This window comes from Cajanus cajan, chromosome 7, assembly GCF_000230855.2.
Source record: "Cajanus cajan strain Asha chromosome 7, NIPB_CcT2T_4, whole genome shotgun sequence".
NCBI classification, from domain to species: domain Eukaryota; kingdom Viridiplantae; phylum Streptophyta; class Magnoliopsida; order Fabales; family Fabaceae; genus Cajanus; species Cajanus cajan.
In genome coordinates, this window is record NC_138523.1 from 47,374,280 (window position 1) to 47,394,326 (window position 20,047).

Genomic DNA, 20,047 nt, shown 5'->3' on the forward strand with positions numbered 1-20,047 from the left:
ACCATGCAGGATTTGGATGGATTGCTCGTTTGAGTTATATCAAAGTTAGTCCTAGTTTGTTAACTGCTTTGGTAGAACGATGGAGACCAGAAACACACATTTCACATGTCATTTGGAGAATGCACAATTACTCTTCAAGATGTTGGTATGCTTGTTGGTCTTCTAGTTGACGGTGAAGCACTGTTAAGTCGAGGCAGTGCTAATATATTGGAATTAGGTACTAAAATAACTATACTTTAAGTTTTTTTTTTGTTATACTAATTGTCTTTTATAATATTAATAATCGGTAAATAATTTGTTTTATTTTATGCAGCTCATGATTTTTTAGGTGTTGTTCCACCTCAGTCAGAAATTAAAGGACATCGGGTTAAGTTATCTTGGTTGGCAACAAACTTTAATGAGATTGCAGATGATATAAATGAGCTACATCAGTTGCTTCCTTATGCTAGAGCTTGGATACTACGTTTTATAGGAGGACTTCTTTTTCCTGATAGATCTTCAAGCTATGTCTCATTAAGGTGGTTGGCGTTCTTAGGTGACTTTCAAACTATTAAGACATATGCATGGGGTGCAGCTGTGCTTGGATGTTTGTATCGCAATTTATGCACCTCTACTGATTACAAAACGCCAAGTTGTGGTGAGTTTACACTTTTATTGCAGTTGTGGGCATGGGAACGATTCCCAACCATTCTCTCTTCTCCATTCCCACATATTCCTCCAGGCAGTCCTATTGGTTTAAGGTATGATCAAATTCAAATATTAACATTTTTAAAATTATTCAATAAAATTTAGAGAAATTAATTGTTTACATTTTGATTTCAGGTGGTCCAACACAGCCACTAAAATAAGCATGAGCGATGATATTAAATTTTATCGCAAATTCTTTGATCGTTTGACCAGAAAATCTGTAAGTAACTAAAATTTTAGGGTTTGCGATTTTCATTATGTAACTTATTAGTATTTTAATATAAACTAATTAAATAATTTTATTTACATATTATTTGGCAACCATATCCGCCTTTGGAACAAATGCCCGAGGACTGCACACAGAGGATTCGTATTTGGGGTTCTGTAATCCCCTTACTTTCTTTGTGTATTTGTGAATGGCATCAGCCTGATAGGGTGATGAGGCAATTTGGTTGCCAACAACCAATTCCAAATCCTCCGATGACTCCTGCTCATGTGCATGCGTTGACCCTGCGGGGAAAGACCGATGATGATTGGACTACAATATTAAGTCCAGCACTTGAGCATTGGGCCAATCAATATGCATACCACTTTGCACCTACTCCTCCACAGGTTGGACTATTAGGTCCAAATTCTGAATACATGAGGTGGTATCGCAGAAAAGGGAAGTTGTACATTGATCCTGATGGAGTTAAAGACTCAATTGTGGTATGTGCATATTACAACTCATATTTTAATATATTATTTTGTTAAATTATTGTTAAGTCTCAATTTTACTTCTTTTTGGATGAGACTTATTGAACAATTCCACTCATCCTCTGAACCATTGCAATATAATTGTTCTCCTTTTTAATTCACTTTTTGTGCAGATATAGCTAACCCATATTTAGCTAACAATACCTTAATACACCTCATTTTTTGTGCAGGTATTGAGCTAGTGAATTGAGGATGGAAGACCTTAGGATTGGAAATCTAAGGAGTAGGGAGCAGAGCAGAGTAGATGCGTCGGGCGCAAGATGACCCGCGCCGGGCTTGAGAAGAACAGAGTGTTCCACCTCTAAAAGTCACGCCTGCGCCGGGCTCGAGACTACCTCCGCCGGGCGTGATCGAGACAGAGAGTACCTTAAACTCTCTGGAAGGTATTGCGCCGAGCGTAAAAGGAAATTGCGCCGGGCTTACACTGAGGCAGAGAGTGCTCAAAAGACCCTGCGCCGGGCGCGAAGACTTACGTGCCGGGCGCGAAACCCTAATCTGATCTCCCCAAGCTCGTATTTGAAGCCATTTTCGAGGGAGAAACCCTAATTCACGCAGGGGCGCCTCCTTGGAGCGGTAGAAGGGATTCTCCGAGCTTGGGAACGTTCGTGTGTGGATCTTTCCTTCGATTCTTCACTTCTCCTTTCATCTCTATTTTGTATTTACCCTCATTGTTGAGTGGTTCCACCCATTCTGGGGTTAGATGTAACCAACGTACTCTATTGTAATCCTTACGTTTTTAATGATATATATATATGTATTGTTTCATTCTTTGTTGTGTACGTTTCTACGCTTAATGCTTGCTTTGGATTGATCACCCTTTGCATGATTTAAGGTTCCATTGAGTATTGGAAAATACCATTGAAACTAGTTCTGGAACATATGCCTAGTGGATATTGTATATAGGGATAGAGCTTGACCCATTAGTAGTCTTAAACCCTAGCCCGTAATGCGGGTGTAGATATTGGTTACTCAAGGGATTGATATTCAATGTCCGCACCTAGACTCTTTCTCTAAGGGATTAGGTTTGAGTAAACTTATGGGTTGACTAAGCAATGTATGTAACAAGAGATTAAGGATTCATTAGTATGACGTTTGGTGAAATCTAACCCCCACAACCTCACAAAACCATTATACCATTCTATCATTTTCCACTCACAAACCAATATTTATTTATAGCTTTCATTCCAATAGTCACAACTTTGAATTCACATGACAAACTATGAAATTGGAATTATTCTTTAGTCACGAATAGTCAATAAATGCTTATTTTACCTTCTAATCCCTGTGGATACGATATTTTTACTACTTGAACGGCCGGTATACTTGTCGTGTTTGAGACTGTTGATAGAATTAAACGAATTTACAAATATTAACAAAAGTGTTTCAACGGAAATCTCAACAATTATAAAGTTGTAAACTAATTTTATTATTTTTTCTATATGTAGGGAGACGTAACTGAATGCTTGGCATACTTGACATCTCCTCATGATAGGCCAGACTTTTCAGTGGAATCAGTCACAGAGCAGTCTAATCGATTATTATCGATATCTGATGACTATAGGGCTAGATTCGTTGAGCCAGCTGAGGAAGCACCTGTTCCCTTTGGTTCATATGACGTTGGGACTTTCAATGTTCCTCCACAGTCAAGGGAGGCTGCATGGTTATCTCGACGAAGAACGACAATTAAGGCGATGGATCACATTTACCCTACATTGCCAGACAGAGCAGCATGGTTATATTATATTCCTTCTTAAGAGCCCAGTTATCCATCGCAATCCCAATATACATATTGGTACACTCCACCACACTCACCAGGTTTTGAGACATCAGTTCCGATGACTACTACACATATCTGTGAGTCACTTGGTTTAGACTCATCACCAGAACCTGGTATGTCATCAGAAATGATGGATCATATTTTTGGAGAATCCCTTTTAATAACTCCACAGCCAAGTCTGCCACAGGATGCCACACAACCGAGTCAGGAAGCACCTTTTCATATTCCGTATGATCATGATTATATCAGTCGTGCTTATACATCAGGTCGTCTCATATTTTATTATTTTGTTATTCTTTTCTTCTTATAATTATTATGAATATTTATAATTTGTGTCAAATTTGACGTTGCAGGTGTTGATTTGCGTCCAGAATTTTCTGCGGAGGCTAGTCATCCACCATCACATCCAGAACAATTACGTGTTTGAAGAAATCCTCAAAGGGTTGCAAGGGAAAGACCACGACGGTGTATTCTAACTCCTGCTACTGTTAGAGGGCATCATCATGAGGAAGATGAGGAAGACGATGATGAGTAGATATTGTATTATTATGAATAGACAATAGTAATTACATTATGTTATACAGTGACCATCATGAATACACATTAGTAATTACATTATCTTTAAAAAATGCTAAACATCCTCAAAACTTATCGACTGATTATTAGACTTAGATGGACAATTGCGCCTGTTGTGACCTTCTTGTTTACATATGCTACATTTTGGTCGTCGTTGTGAGCTCTCAACCCAATCCATTTCATTTCTAATTCTTGTGGATTTTGGTCTCCCTTTCCCGCGCACCGAATTTGGAATGGGACAAGTATCCAATCCTCATTACTCGGAGGGATTAAGTCTTCATTTCCAATTGGTTCCCACGGACCAGAGTAGGCTTTTAAAACATAATCACTGGTATAAACAAGATCTATAAACTGGTAGTAATCAATGCTAACAACACCACATGCAGCTATAACATGAGAACAAGGATAATGAAATGCTGTAAACTTTCTGCATTGACAGTATCGTTCCTTTAAATTTACTACCCATTTCTTCCCTCCTGTTTGTGTTATTGGATCAAAGGCCTCTTCAACCTCAAATTTTGAAGATTGAATGTCGTATCTACAAACTTGGTGGGAACAAGCCTCTTCTTGATTTTTTCGCAAAGCTTCAACCAACTTTGAAACGAAGACCTTCCCAGATGAAACATCGGCTAAAGCACGACTACCACGATTACTAAAATACTCAGCGCACCTGGTATAAGTCGACCGAACTAATGCAGTGATAGGGAGATTTCTACAATCCTTTAAAATCTTGTTAACACATTCAGACAAATTTGTTGTCATATGACCATATCTTCGACCATCTGCATCATATGCCATGCTCCATTTGTCTTTTTGATATCCCTCCTATCCACCTTTCAACATCAGGGCTAGATTCACAAAACTTTTGCAAATTGCGATAAAAAATGTGCTTACACGGTGTATACCCTGCATACAAATTATAAATAATGCACAATAATTTTTTTTTGAAATGATTAAAAAATTTAAAATAACAATACGTACCTAACTTCACAAGCTTTTGTTTAAGTTTCACATCCTTGAATCGAGTATTAAAATTACTTGCAATGTGCCTAATGCAGTACTTGTGATATGCATTTGGCGGTCTCCAACCAATTGCCTCATTGTCAATGGCCGATTTAATGCTACGATGTCGATCAGATATTAAACATATCCCTTCTTTGTTTGTAACATGTAACCGCAAATGAGACAAGAACCACGACCACACAAGTAATGTTTCTCCTTCAACCACAACAAATGCAAGAGGAAGAACGTTGTTATTACCATCTTGTGTTGTAGCAATGAGCAATGTACCTTGATACTTGCCATATAGATGAGTGTCATCAACTTGTATCAAGGGTTTACAAAAATTAAAGGCATCACAACACGACGTGAATGTCCAGAATAATCTGTGAAATTGACGGTAACCACGATCACAACGATTACCAACAAAAAACTCATCATGACACAGATCATAAAATGACCCTGGAGAAAATTCTTTCATGTATTGGAGCCATCGAGGTAAATAAGCATACGATTCTTCTCAATCTCCAAAAATGTTAACAATTACTTTTTGTTTCGCCATCCAAGCCTTTCTATAAGATATTTTGAACCCAGTTTGAGATGTTATTCTCTCTTGGATAAGACTAATCTTGATTGATGGATCTTGGTTAACCATTCCTACATATTAAATATTAGTAATCACTAAGATAAATTATTATTAATATAAACTATAAACTTTGCAGAACTTATCTTGTATAAATGTTGCAATTAACTTAGAATCTAACTTAGCATGATCTTGGGACAAAGACATGTTCAAACACGTATGACGTCCACCCCACTGAGTCACTTTCCACTTATCAGATTTCTTTGACTCAATGGCTCTCATGTACCATCCACATCCATCATGTGCATTTGGACATCTAACAACCCACTTAGTCTTTTTCGACTCAACCACATAAAAACTTTGATGCATTCTCATTGCATTTTGCTTTACTGCATTTTTAACCGCATCTTTATTCTCAAACTCCAACCCCACATATAAATCTTGGCCAATTGACCATGTATTACGCAGATCCATCCCTAGGATATCTTCTTCATCGGGATGATTCCAATTGATGTTAGTGTAGTGGGGTAAATTACCCCAAAATTGACTTCCACCTATTTTAATAATAATGAATTTAGTAATTTCAATAAAATCAATTTCAACAATTTATTTTAAACAAATAACAAATTATTGACAAATTTAATTTTCAGATGTTACCTTCAGTAGATGGATACATTGAAATTGGTTCAACCATTGGACTATTAACAATAACATCCGGCTGCACCTCATCATCAGATGGATCACAATCATCAATTTCATCTTCATTGGATTCATCAATGCTTTCATATGATATTGAAACATGATAGTCTTCATCTGCTTCGTCATCTTCATCTTTGTCTCTTGTGATCAAAGGTGATCGTTCAATTGACAAATTTTCTAATGAAAAAGTTAAAGATTCTTGCATACCTATTTAAGCATATAATTCCATTATTGGCATCACATTCTGGCTCTGAAATGCTTCTATCATGCATTGTACATCATCATCGTCACTCAATTCCAATGAAGCATATATGTTGTTATCACCTTGTGAAACTAAAAATCTGTAACTTACAGATAATATCACTTGATTTGACTTAAGACCAGATTTGTTGTGAATCATTCTCTTTAATATATCTAAAGTTATATCTCGTTTAATATACATTTCTTTTCTTGGTCCATCAAATGTTATACCTTCTGGACCTTCATACATCTTTTCAGTATAAATATAAGCAATAATTTGATCCATAATATCTGGAAAAAAAAATAGTACAAAATAGCTACAATTTATATTTTAAGAACAATAAAGTTTTACTTACCAATTTCAATCAGAACAAAGCGTAACTGGTAGGAGGGGTTTATAAGATTTCAAATGATGACTGAAAATGTGCACAAAACGTGACTGCCGGGAGGGGGTATATATACTGTAATTGGCGCTATGAGCCATAGCGACATAGTGTTGCTATGGCCCATAGCGACATCATTTTTTTATTAATTTTCTAATATAAATTCTAATTAATTCAAAAAAATCTTTAAAACATGAAAATATATTCAATATGAAACGGTGAAAATTCAATTAATAAAATATATATTATAATTAATTTATATAATATAAGTTAATAATTATTCTAAAAAAAGGAGAAAATAGTGGCGCTATGGCCCATAGCGACACAGTGTCGCTATAGGCCATAGTGCCACTATTTTAACTATTTAATACATAAAAACACATTAAATTAACTGAACCATAAATATATAAAATAATATTTATATTAAACAAATATATAAATAAACTAATTTCAGAAATTTATAATAAAATGTAAATATTTATAAATTAAAAAAAAACAAAACTGGTGTCCACTTTTTAATTTTTTTTCTATTTTTTTTAATTACGTTTTTGTGGCCCAGTTTATTTTAATATTTAATTATATTATATTAAATAAATTATATATAAATACTGAAAATATTATATTTAATTATATTAAACAAAATACTGATAATTTAAATTTAATTAAATTTATTTATTTCTATAAATATTATATTAAAAATATATAAATTAAGTTTTTAAAATTAAATGTTAATATTTAAAAAATAAATAATTAATGAATGGTGTCGCTGCCCATAGCGACACTTATTTTTCTATTTTTTACGTTTTTATTTTATTTACTTATTTTTTCTACAGTTTTTTTAAAATTTAACATAATATAATATAATTTTATTTTAATTATTCAGTTAGTTTACTTTGAATTAAAAATAGAAAAACGAATAATTATAAATAAAACGTGATTATTTTGCAAAAAAAAAAAATGCAAGGCGCTATGGCCCATAGCGACACTGTGTCGCTATGGCCCATAGCGTCTCTCTAAAAAATACATAAAATTTATTTTAAAATTACATTTTAAAAAAACTTAATTTTATTTTTATAAATATATAATAAATAACTCAGTTTATTATTTTTATTTTACATTTCTATTATTTTTGTTTTTTTGTTTTATTTTTTTAGAGGGTGTCGCTATGGGCTACATTATTTTTGTTAGTCCATCAACTGTGTTGGCCCAACCTATAGCGACATTGATGTGGCTCATTCCAGCCCATTGTAGACCATAACAAAAAATTGCCACGTGTCATAGATATCGCTATGGACCATAGCAACACTGTTATAAATGACCCCAAAGACATAATTAGTTACAAAATAGCCCAAATTACATAATAAACTTTTAAAAGGACTCCACTTTGGTCAAAAAGCCCCTTGTCTTCCTTTTACAACTATATCGCATTATAAATTTCTTTCACGCCAACCGTGCTATTGCTGGAATGATGGATGTCAAACCGGCTTTTCCTTGTCACTTCGTGGAGTGCAGCAGAACCCTGTGTAAGAAGGTAACAATCATCGAAGGAAGAGACTAGCGAACAATAAAGGGGAACCAAAAGAATAAAATTAGATTAATGTATTATTTAGACTAAACGAACATTTTAATCCATAAAAATATACTATAAATACTTTTTTTACATTAATTAAGTATTTTAAAGATTAATGTGACATCAAAAGATTTTTTTGAAATGGTTCTTTAAAAATTTAAACTAATTTGATGCTACTTTGAATTCTGAGAAAACTAATCTAATGTCACAAATATTTAGAAGACTAAATTCTTATTAAATTATTTTAAGAAGACCAGAATAATGATTAAATGTGAAAACAAAACACATGCAATCATTTTTATTTTCTTTAATTATCCCAATCAAGTTTTTATTTTTAATTATTACAATCAAGTCTCTTTGTATAAAAAAAATTGAATTCTCGTTTTTATGTTCAAAATTTCTATGAACTAACCATTAAATCTTTTTAAATTATGAAAATTTACTAATTAAAGCATCATATTCTTCTCAAAGTCACAAATCTATACATATTTTATTTACATGTCTTTCATTGTTTTTACCTTTAATCTTAATTATATAATAAAATTTTTAAAAAAATTCTAATTTATTAAAAGTTAATGGACTTTAAAATGTTAATCCAAAAATTTGAAGAAAAAAAACATAATTACATTTTCTAAAAATACTAAAAAGTCTTTACATGAAATAAATGATAAATTAATAAATTTATAACTAGAATTTCGAATACCCATTAAGTTTTAGTGGATTTTTTTAAAATTATATAATATATAAGTCTAGTAATTTTTATAAAAAAGAATTCAACTTCTGGCCTTTTCATTTTTTTTTCATTTTAAATATCTATTTATTTGAATAAAATCTAAAAGCTTGAGAGTATTTTAATAAACAAAAAAGTGATGAAAAAATTGACCGTAATGATTAAAAAAATTGAAATAATAAGAATTATTAAAACCCTGAAAGATTAAACGTGAAGTAGCGACAGGCTTTTTATTTTTCATTTTGAACACTATACTCCGATTTTGTTTAGTTGTAGTTGTTTGTTCTCTCACGTTGTATTCGATAATTTGGCGCTTTCTCCACTCTCCGATACCGGAAACGAAATGGGTTTGATTCCTAATCCTAATCCAAACCCTAAGCAGGGTGTGTTTTGCTTAAAATGGCCATGGAATGATGCAAACCCTAGCCCCTGCAAGTTCGAGGGTCCTTGGCTATTCAATTCTCTCCAGAACCTTGGCTTAACCGCTTTCCATTTTGCGAGCTCCGTTTCAAGACGGAAGAAGAAACCGAGTCCACCGCAGTCGGAGGCGGAGCAGAGAGCGTTTGCGTCGGCTCTGGCGAGCGGGAAGGAGGCGACGTTGCTGGAGTTCTACTCGCCCAAGTGCAGACTCTGCAATTCCCTTCTCAATTTTGTTTCCCAAGTCGAAACCAGAAATTCTCAATGGCTCAACATTGTCATGGCTGATGCTGAGAATCCCAATTGGCTACCTGAGGTATCTTCTTTTGCACTTTGTTTCATACATTCTGCTCACTTAATATAAAAACCTCTTCATCCAGCTTCATGGTACCATGCATGCTTGAAAGTCTTCTCCAAGTTTTTAGTATTTAGGTTTCGTTCGTCTTGTATCTTTAGGTGGTTTCCTGTAACTAATAAATTATAAAATAACTACTGTTCGGGACCCCAACTTTATAAAATTCCCATTTTTGGTTCCTGAAAAGGGGTGACAATCAATCAAACCAACTTGAAAATGGTTTGAAACTTGGAAATGAGCTAAACTTGAGCCAAAAATTGAATTCAATAAATAAATGAGTTAAAATTGAGTTGTGTATTGTTCGGTTTATTTAGTTTATGAATCACCTCAACATATAAATATATAATTTATATAATTAACTTTTTATTTAATTTCAGTTTATTAAAATTTGAAAGAACCTTCAAAACTTAGTTATAAGTCAGTAATAATAAAAGAAGTGAACACTTTAGAATTTCTTAATCATGGATTGAGTTTTCTATTATTTTATGCAAGGAGGAGTAGTTTTAATTTATCCAAACTTTAGTTGTAATCGTATTTCTTTAGAGTTGTACCTTGTAATCTTATAAAGCTAATAAAATATGTTATATTTTTTTAAAAAAATTAATCATTTTATCTAAAATCTATTATTAAATTGAAATTTTGAAATGTATAAGATTAAAAAAAAATTGAGTCTTAAGTCATGTGATTTGAGCTAACGAGCTGAATTGAATTGTTAGCGAGTTTAAACCAAATTGAGTTCTAGTGGGATAAAAAGATTCATGTTGAACTCAAGTCGAGTTGTGAACCGAAACAAATGTTATCAAACCGAATTGAATTAACCTGAGCTCAACTCATTTCCAGCCCAATCCCTGATAAAGGGAATTATGTTTTGCAAAGTCAGGGACCAAAGTGAGAGCTTATATATTCAAGGACTAAAGTGATCAACTCTTATAGTGTGTACTCTATTCTTCTTTGAAGCACATTTTAAAAAAACATTGTCCTTTAAATTTATATCTTCACTTTAAATATGTCCGTTGTTTAGATCTCGTTGAATATCTATCAATCTATGTTTTTCCATCTTGATCCGCCATCAAAAAAATCTCATCAATTGGTAATTTCTTGACTACTTAGTTCATTACGATCTTCATTGCTATGCTCTTAAAGAACCAAGAGGCAAGATCACGTTGAAAGTCTATAGTTTCTGCTAGTAGGCACCAGATTAAAAGTGGGTTTGTTACCTTAGTATGTGTTAGTTAGTTGCAACAGTTAGTTTGAGAGGATGGGGGACGATTGGGTATAAATAATACGGGGGAGATGGGGAGGGAATCATACTTTCATATCATTCTGTTCTGTCTCCTTTATACTGATCAGAGGCTATTCATTAAAATATTGTTTTCTTGTGCCTTCTATTAGTTTTTTCTTACTGATTTCAGATCTGCCTTTCTTGAAATATTATCTTGAGAGACATCGTTGGCAGGTGGAGAAATCTAATCTAGTAGTATCTTCAAAAAGTTTGATTGTTACTCAATACTCAGTGATTTCTGCACTCCCTACATTGGTTGTAGTAAGGGGGAAAATCTTCCCTACTTAGTCAGTCAATCATCTTCAGATTCATTGTCTACCTCTCCTTCCAGAAGTAGACATTTGTTTAGCTTGTGCTCACCTTTTAGAAACTCCACATGGAACCAAACTTGATCTTGACACAGGTTTCTCATAGCATAAACTGCATCAACGGTCTGCTTGTCTAAGTTATTTCTTGGGCTTGGATATATCCCAAGACATTTTGCATACCAAAGTACATGATGCTATGACCGTTATGAACTTTATTTCTGATACTGAATTGTCGTAGGATAATATCCTTTTAGCAACACCACAGAGATATAGACAGGATGGGAGGGACAAGTAGATCTGAAACACAGCTAAGGCTGGTCTTCTGATTAGCAACTAGGAAAAATAAATGATAACCTAATAAAGTCTGGGAAAAATTGAACTTTTCCCAGTGACAGAAATTAAACCCCTTCCGTAGCAGACACCCTGAATAAAAAGAATTTTTATCTATTGGAATAGATCTAATTCTAGCTATATAAATTAAATTGCATGAATAGGAACTAAAAGACTAATAAAAGATAAAAATAATACTTTCATGGTACCTGTTCTAAAGTGGTATGGAATGGAGTATGGACAATTTCCATGCAGCCATGCTACAATAGCATGAACAGTACTTGTTTATATTAAGTCCAAACCGAAACTCAACTAGTAATTTATAATAATTCCCGTTTCTTCTACATTATCATAGTTGGTGATTTTTTAGCTTAATGTTGGTGACATTTGGTTTTCCACTATTACCTAAATCAAGAATTTTTGAAACAAACTCTTGTACGCTTATTATCACTTTGTAAAACGATCTGGATGTGGTTATCATACAACTCGGTTGATTGTCTAGCACTGGTCTTTGGTCTTCCCAGTTTGAGTCGGGCTGGAAAAACTATCAAACATCAATGAAAATGGATAACTCATATAAGTTGCCTTTATCTTCATTCTACCATGTGTTATATTCTTTGTTAGTTCAGGTCTGGCTTTTTTATGTAGTGTAGCATATTTGTATATTACTAGTGTTATTGTTATATGTTTGTGCTATGGAAATTGGGTTTATGTCATTGGATTTTGAAGGATTTTGGTACGGTATCCTACCTTATTAACATTTACTTTGTTATTTTTCTTTATATTTTTTTGTTTCTTCTAACTCAAGTGTATAAATTTAAATATCAAAGTTTGGTCATTAGAAGGAATTAAATGGGACAAGAGGGCTTAGCAAAACTTAATATGATAATTATTCATGGTATCTCCTAGAGTAAGTATAGTGAATTAGGGTTGTAAATGAATTCATTTATTCATCATCCATTTGATTCCTCCACAAGTAAATTCATCAAATTCATCCATTATAATAAAGATAAATAATGGATTAGATCCAATCTATCCATTTAATTTTATTGATCGTTAGTAATCTATCCACCACTTTTTTTTTTTTTTTTTTAAATCCATTAGATTACAATATGATATGGTTATTGAATTGAAATTTTAAAAGACTATTTTGACACACAAAAAAGGTCTTGTGAATTTTAAAAAACTATATAAGAATGAAATGACTTAAAAAGAAAAGAGTGAGAAATAAAATATTTTTAAAATAAAAATTATTTAATTTTTAAAATATTTATTCATCCATGAAAAAATTGTTAATGGATGTATATGTATTGAATTTTTATGTGAATATTTAATGGATCTGAATAGATTATTTTTATTTGATTCATTATGATCTGTCTAAAAAATTATTTGATCCATTCATTTGTTACCACTTACCCCTATGCTGAACCACTTTTGGACAGATCTGACTAAGCCATTAGGTACACGCTGTGTCTTGGTCACCAAGCCTTTTTCACCTCCCCTTTAAGATGCAGGCTTTTTTCTCATTTTTATTATTTTCAATTGTGATTGTTAATATATCCCTTTTCAAGTAGTATTGCATTCTTGACTCTTCACGTGAATATCAATTGGCTTTTATTTATTTTTTTATGCATTCTTTCAGAATTATTTTGAAACTTTGGTCTTTAATTGTGCCAAATGGCATCATGCCATCATGCCATCATGTGATCCATGTAGCTGATCTCACATGGTGAGATAAGACTTTGTTGTTGTTCTTTCAGAATTACCTTTGCATGAAAAAGAAAAATTACATACCAGCTGCTGCGTAAATCGGCCTTAACTTAGTATCTTGCCTTGGATTATGAACAGCATGCATTGTAGCAAATCATGTTACCTCAACTGTCAAATTATACCCTGGACATCTCAATTGTTTGCATGCTATTCAAAATTGATGAATGGGCAATGCCGGCATTCTACTCAGATAGAGAGACCCGCACTAGGATCACCCTTCAGTCTAAAAGTTTTAAACCACACATTCTAGATCCATTTTCATATATATGTCCTTCAACGCATCCAGTTTTGATATGAATGGCGATCCATTTTGACATATTTCTTTGCGAAACTTGAGATGATGGTTCTGGTAAGGAACATCAATTTTTTGGAAATGTACTGGAAGAGCATCAAATTTTAATTTAAGAGTAAAATACATTGTTAGTTAAGAGATTTGGGTGGGGCCTTTATCCTTTACATGATGGAAACAGTGAAATTCCAAATTTTCGGATGCACTTGCAAGTTTTCTCTGAATATATTCTTTTTTTAGCTTTTCTATTTCTGGAAATCATGTGGAACTTAGAATCTAGTCTCGTGGGTTTCCTTTGAGAATAATTCAAGGTATTATTTCTCGATATTCTTGCACGACCTTCATTGAAATTTTGGTTTTGGTATCCGTTAATACCTGCGGGTAATGTTGTATACGAATAGTTGGAATTTATGTTATTTATTTGTTTAATTTCAGAAGAATACAGTTTGTTCATTATGACTTATTGCTGTCTTATTTTAAAATCCTTGTATTGCAGCTCCTTAATTATGATGTTAGCTATGTTCCTTGCTTTGTGATTCTTGACAACAATGGCAAGGCCCTGGCAAAGACAGGTGTCCCAAATAGTCGTTTACATGTTATTGCAGGAGTCTCCCATCTTCTCAAAATGAAGCGCCCTCAACAAAATAATGGATGATGAATTTAGTTCTTGAAAACCAACATATTTTGTGGGATTGGTATATATATCTTAAATAACATTTTATGCAAATCATTAATCATCCTTCTTCCTTTCATCATTTACTTCCTCTTCCATTGCCATCGTTACAACTTTCTGTTCAAGTACCAAGACACCGCTCTCTTTTGTTATAATAAATTAACCACTCTAAAAAAGCAACTAAAAGGGACAACGATCTAATTAAATAGACATGCTACTCAAATGTTGTTAATTAAAAAGCTTTTACGTACTGAAAAAATAAAGGGTAATAAAAATGAATCAATGTGATCAAACATTGACTAAAATAAAATAATCCTAAAGTAGGGGACATTTTTTTTTTCAATTTCATATTTTACCTTGCAATTATTTTGCACATTTCTTTTTCTTTTTCATTTTCAGTCAATTATATATTAGAATTTAATTTTCATACATTGACTGATTTTTTTTTTTAATTTGGTAATTAAAAATTGTTTGGTCCAAAATGTGAGATGGTGCAAAAGAGTCAAATAGTCCAAATAGAAAAAAAAATGATTTTCGGGTAGGTTTTTAGTTTGATCGGGTAAAAAATGGGTTTATATGAGTAATTTTGGGCAGATTCAATTTAAAATTTTTGAATACGTTGCAAACTGGAAACAGAACATGTCCAAACATCATACACAAAGTAAGGTCCAAATCTAAATTGAAAATTTTCTAGTTTTTTGATAAAAGTTATGGGTATCGGTAATTATTATTGAATTGTTTTTAATTGTTAAGTTAAAGAAAATAAGAGTCAAGTTTTAAAATGATTTAATAGTTATATAAACAAAAACTATAAATTTATAATTAATTAAAATACAATTATGACTTAATTTATGGGTCATGTTTAATTTTCACAATCTTTATCCACTCAATTTGTTATTTTCTAAAATTATTAAAAACAATAGTCAGATAATTAATATGAATAAATAAATATTTGTGCTCAAATATTGGTCCAAATTGAGCAAATATGCCTGTCAAAATCCATAACTCAACAGCACTCGACCTGCTCAAACGAAAGTTGCATTCAAACAAATTTGGGTGAAAAATTAAATAGTGTGGGCTCAGATTGGGATTTTTAGACCCAAACCAGCTTGACTTCCACCCCTACCAAATAAACAGATGAGCGAATTCAAAACACTTTAAAATGTTGGTATATTTTAATTATTATTTCATTATTCTATTTAATAAATAGCTCATCCTCTATAAAAAAAATATAAAAATATAAAAAACCTTAGAAATTAAATATTTTTTCATTTTTTTATGTTGAAATATTTTTTAATCTTACATTTACTAGTTAATGTTTTTATTTAATATCTTTATCAGAATAAAAAATTAAAAAGATGATAACATAATCGAAACTTTCGACTTTGTGTAAACTAACTCTTCCTTCATCATTTGGTCAATCTTGTGATTCTTCTAATTAATATCGTACCACTATGTTAAATGGATTTTCACACGCACATTATTAATATGAATATAATTAAAAAAATAAAAAATAAAAGTTAAATAAATTGATAGTATTTAAAAATATTTTCAAATAATAAAATAGATTTTTTTTAAAAAAAAACTTAAGGGTGTTTATATCAATGCATGTAATAAAATATTTACTATTTTTCAAGATAAATTTACTTTGACTATTTATTTAAAAAAAAAGTAACTGTAAAAAATTAAATTTTAAAAATTAAGACTAAATAATCTAAAAAAGTGAAAAGAAAAACTAAAAATATAATTAAATTTATAACTAAAATACATTTTAAAAATAAAATACTTGGTGATTAGTTAATTTAATGAAGCGTTCTCAAAATAAAGAGTATAATTAAAGTGTCAAAAAAATGTGTTACAAATATTTATATATTTCGACAAGTCTTATTAGCTCAATTTTTCTATTTTAGGCTTAAATTTACTTTTGGTATAACATTGGACGTTTTAATAATTGTTGATTTATTGAATTATTGTATTGTGGTGAATTATTGTTTATTTGTTGAGAAACTTTAGAATTTAGAAATTTCTTATGAGTTTTTAGTTGTTTAGAGGTTTCTAAGGGTAAAGGTCCAGTTTGTTTTGTAAGGGGTATATAAAAGGTTTCTTTTAAGACTTAATCTTTATAAGTTTATTTCTTAAAGAAATTTAGAGAGAAAATAGAGATCGGAACTATAAATCTTAACTTTCTTTCTTATTCTTTTTAGTCTTCTAAGAGTTTTAGAATATTGTAGTAGAATTGCTTATAAGAGATTCAAGCTTGGAAAGCTTGGAATCTGGATATTGTGGTCTCAGTGTGGAGTTCCTTAAGCTTGGTTTCTTCTTCCTCTCATTTTAGTGGATTTTAAGGTAAAGGGAGCTAGAACCTAGTTCTTTGTTAATCTTTGAGGTTTTGTGTATGAAACAGTTGTTGAATGATTGCATTTATATTGATGAGTTGCATGATGTTGAAGTTTGGTTGTTAATCTTTCAGGTTCTTGGTTTTGAAGAGAAGAACTTGATGATTTTAAGAATATGATGTTGCATGTTGTAATTCTGGTTGGATTTAAGGTGCCTATGTTATGCATGTATGAATTGGTGTAATGAATGTTGGTAGTGCCTGAATTTCAAGTGGTCTTAAACCAGTATATGATTTTGTCAAGTGTAGAAATCACCATCATGTTAAGCGTGACACACGTTAGAAGCTTTGTCTCACTAACATTAAGCACAAAATTGTGGCAACAAGCATGAACAAAGAGAAGTTCTTTGACTTGATCATGTCGAGCTTGAGTTACATGGTGCTAGGTGTGGATGAGAGAGAAAAACTTTGACTTGGTGACGTCAAGCACTTTAGTTCTATGTTGGAGCCTTGCTTCTCAAAGTGTAGTTCTCGTTCTTTCTACTCTAATTGAAAGAGTCATTTCAATGGCTTGGTTGATCTATCTTTCTTTCATTCAGAGTTAGTTTCACCATACATATAAGCCCTTTGGGCTCTATTATAACATTTGAATTACTCCCCTACATTTTTTATCTATTCGTATCCTATCTATGATAGACTTTTTTTCTAAGCCTATTTTTGAGGACAAAGGAAACCGAGATTTCTTAGTTTGGATGCTTTTTCATGGTATGCTTTGTCTCTCTTCAGTCTATTTGATCATAGCATTTTGAATTGAAAAGATAAAAAGACTTTAGATAAAATTGTCGCTGAAAAAGGTCTTTCAATACGTTTTAAGTCTTTTTTTTTGTTGACTTGGAAATACATCAACCTAGCTACCGATTGCTCTGGGGTAACTCCTTCTAGTTGAGTGGTGCCAGACATGATCAAAATATAAGTTTTTTTGCCTAGATGATGTCAAATGCTGGTTCAATAGCCTTGAACATGAGTTAGGAAGAAACCCTTTACCTAAAATAGGGTTAGGCATTAATTTAGCCATGCTATGCATGACTACAACAAAAGCCCTCTACCTCATTCACATCAGACGTAGGTTGAGTAGCATCGAGAATATTATGTTGTGGTGCTTCAGAAGCCCAATTTGTTGAAAAGATTTCTTGGGAAGTTGACCGCAAAGTGGATCGTTGAGTCTCCTTTAGGGACTTAGTTGATGCGGTATGTGAGTAAGGTCGATGCATATTGTCTATAAGTGATCACAATATAGGATTCAGGTTGAACTATACTAATTATAAAGCGATCAATGTTGATCCGTATGGGGTCAGATCGATCCATACGTGCATAAAGTGGTCAAATCGAATATGGTACAAGGTCAGGGGCCAAAATCCCTAACTAAGTACTAGAAAAAGCATAGTATTTAGAGGGTAGTGGGCAGGCTAATCCCATAGGTGACTTAGTTATGCAAGCTAATGTTGTGGTAAGCTCACACCCAAGTTGTTCTACTCTAAGAGGAATACAAGAGTTTTATAGTTTAAGTGACGAAATTCAAGAAATTATGTTATTGTAGATTTTTATCCAAATTAATTGTTGATCTAACTACATTGAATATATTGTGTTGTTGGTTTGGTAAGAGTCAAACCACTTAGATTGCTCATTTTTATTGTAAGAGATCTCCTAGTTGAAATGTTTGATTACACATTTAGTTATTATGAGTTTCATATGTTGTTGAGTTGTTTAACGGTGTTGTGCATATGCTATGTTGTTATTTTGATGGTATGGTGTTGTTATGTGGTTCAAGTGGTGTGGTGTTGTTATGTGGTTCAAGTTGAATGGTGTGTTATGTATGTGATATGCTGATGTATGATGTTGTTCACATGCTATATTGACACCATGAATTATCTAGTTGTGTTGGAAGTTAAACATGTTAAAATGTTGTGAAGTTGAGATGTTATGTAGTAGAGGTTGTATATTGTAAAGTCGATTGCATGTTGATTCTTTTGTATAATAGTTTACCCTTGCATGTTTCCTTATGATTGAGACTACGATGATCATACTTGATATGAGAGTAAGGTAAGGATAAACATTGAGTTCGTGTTGAGGCCATGTTGGAGGATGGCAATGTGTATTATTAGGCTACTCTTATATAGTTGGTATGTAGATATTGATTGATCGACAAATAGAATTTTTCATATTTTCAGCATTGGATTACTGGATTATGGCATGTATGTCCAAATATTGTATGTATGTTAATTTTAAATAGTTTCATTAAGTGTAGGAACTATGACAGGTCATTACATTTGTTCTCATTTTTTTTATAACAATTTAGTCTCTTAGTTTACAAAGTTAAACAATGGTCATCCACTATTAACATGTCATTCCAAATTATACATAAAATTTTGACTAGCATAGCAACCTGTTATGGTATTTGCACTATACGACATAACTATTAGCAGCGAAACAATTACTAAGTTAGAGTTATATGCCTATAGATATAAGAATGTGTATTATATATCCTACATATAAAGGTGAAGCAACTATACAAATATATGTAATGTAAGTGTAGTATTCCACTAAAAGTAAACTATACAACCTAAGTTGTCGATCAGGGGTGGATGATATGAATGACTCTTATGCTATTTGATGGATATGACTGAGTATGATTGGATTTATATAATTGTGAAGTTTTGATGGACAAATGTTACAAATGGAATGTGATTGACAAGTCGTTGTGAATGACAAATTATTGTAAGTACGCATATTGATAACATGATATTGCATCAAGTCTTGTGTGAGACCTATGCATCATGTGCACATTAACAAATCATTGTGTGTGAATTCTGTGAGGCTCGTACAAATCGACAAATTGATACATATTTTTTTATACATATATTTGATTGGTGTCACATGCATATAAACATTGTAGTTCGTGTCCATTGCATTACGAGAATGAGTATATATTATGTGATGAATTAGATGATAAATAGTGTGGTGAATTGTAGTTAATTCAATTGTATCTTGTTGAGATTACTTATTTGATTATATGTGTGTGTATATGATTATGATATGTTGATCTTTTGTGTTTAGCTATTTAACCTTATTCTATACTATGAGCTAGAGTGAGATGTTTGTCACTCCTTGTTTTCTTGTGTTGTTTCCTATATATATGTTACTGCAAATGAGGTTGTTGATAATGCTAGTGAAGAAGTTTAGTCTTTGTGACAGTACTCAGATAAGATATCTAACATCGAGACATAACTA

The 20,047-nt window shown here is 32.1% G+C and overlaps 3 protein-coding genes across 3 annotated transcripts; 2 read left to right on the forward strand and 1 right to left on the reverse strand.

The window, feature by feature from the left end:
• Nucleotides 1-105: 105 nt before the first annotated feature.
• LOC109804648 (serine/threonine-protein phosphatase 7 long form homolog) lies at nt 106-3,197 on the forward strand. The gene is made up of 5 exons (XM_020366482.1): nt 106-217; nt 329-740; nt 823-907; nt 1,114-1,395; nt 2,889-3,197. Exons 1-5 carry the CDS (start codon nt 106-108, stop codon nt 3,195-3,197), a joined length of 1,200 nt encoding a protein of 399 aa, XP_020222071.1.
• A 671-nt stretch (nt 3,198-3,868) lies between these two features.
• On the reverse strand, nt 3,869-5,852 carry LOC145950052 (uncharacterized). Its single transcript, XM_083060976.1, has 3 exons — nt 5,560-5,852; nt 4,778-5,181; nt 3,869-4,578 (listed from the first exon to the last, which is right to left on the reverse strand). Exons 1-3 carry the CDS (start codon nt 5,850-5,852, stop codon nt 3,869-3,871), a joined length of 1,407 nt encoding a protein of 468 aa, XP_082917102.1.
• Nucleotides 5,853-9,219: 3,367 nt separating this feature from the next.
• LOC109805302 (Thioredoxin superfamily protein) lies at nt 9,220-14,503 on the forward strand. The gene is made up of 2 exons (XM_020367335.3): nt 9,220-9,733; nt 14,248-14,503. The coding sequence occupies exons 1-2, from the start codon at nt 9,344-9,346 to the stop codon at nt 14,404-14,406; spliced, it is 549 nt and encodes a 182-aa protein (XP_020222924.1). The 5' UTR covers nt 9,220-9,343; the 3' UTR covers nt 14,407-14,503.
• Nucleotides 14,504-20,047: the final 5,544 nt, after the last annotated feature.

Bases quoted from the DNA above. Each gene is read 5' to 3' on its own strand.
- LOC109804648 (XM_020366482.1), top strand. From the start codon at position 106: ATGTCATTTGGAGAATGCACAATTACTCTTCAAGATGTTGGTATGCTT. The intron at 218-328 runs GTACTAAAATAA...ATGATTTTTTAG, and splicing joins TGCTAATATATTGGAATTAG to GTGTTGTTCCACCTCAGTCA. The intron at 1,396-2,888 runs GTATGTGCATAT...TTCTATATGTAG, and splicing joins GAGTTAAAGACTCAATTGTG to GGAGACGTAACTGAATGCTT.
- LOC145950052 (XM_083060976.1), bottom strand. From the start codon at position 5,852: ATGGATCTGCGTAATACATGGTCAATTGGCCAAGATTTATATGTGGGG. The intron at 5,182-5,559 runs GTTAGATTCTAA...TCAATTTCACAG, and splicing joins TTGTCCCAAGATCATGCTAA to ATTATTCTGGACATTCACGT. The intron at 4,579-4,777 runs GTACGTATTGTT...CATATGATGCAG, and splicing joins ACAAAAGCTTGTGAAGTTAG to ATGGTCGAAGATATGGTCAT.
- LOC109805302 (XM_020367335.3), top strand. From the start codon at position 9,344: ATGGGTTTGATTCCTAATCCTAATCCAAACCCTAAGCAGGGTGTGTTT. The intron at 9,734-14,247 runs GTATCTTCTTTT...CTTGTATTGCAG, and splicing joins ATCCCAATTGGCTACCTGAG to CTCCTTAATTATGATGTTAG.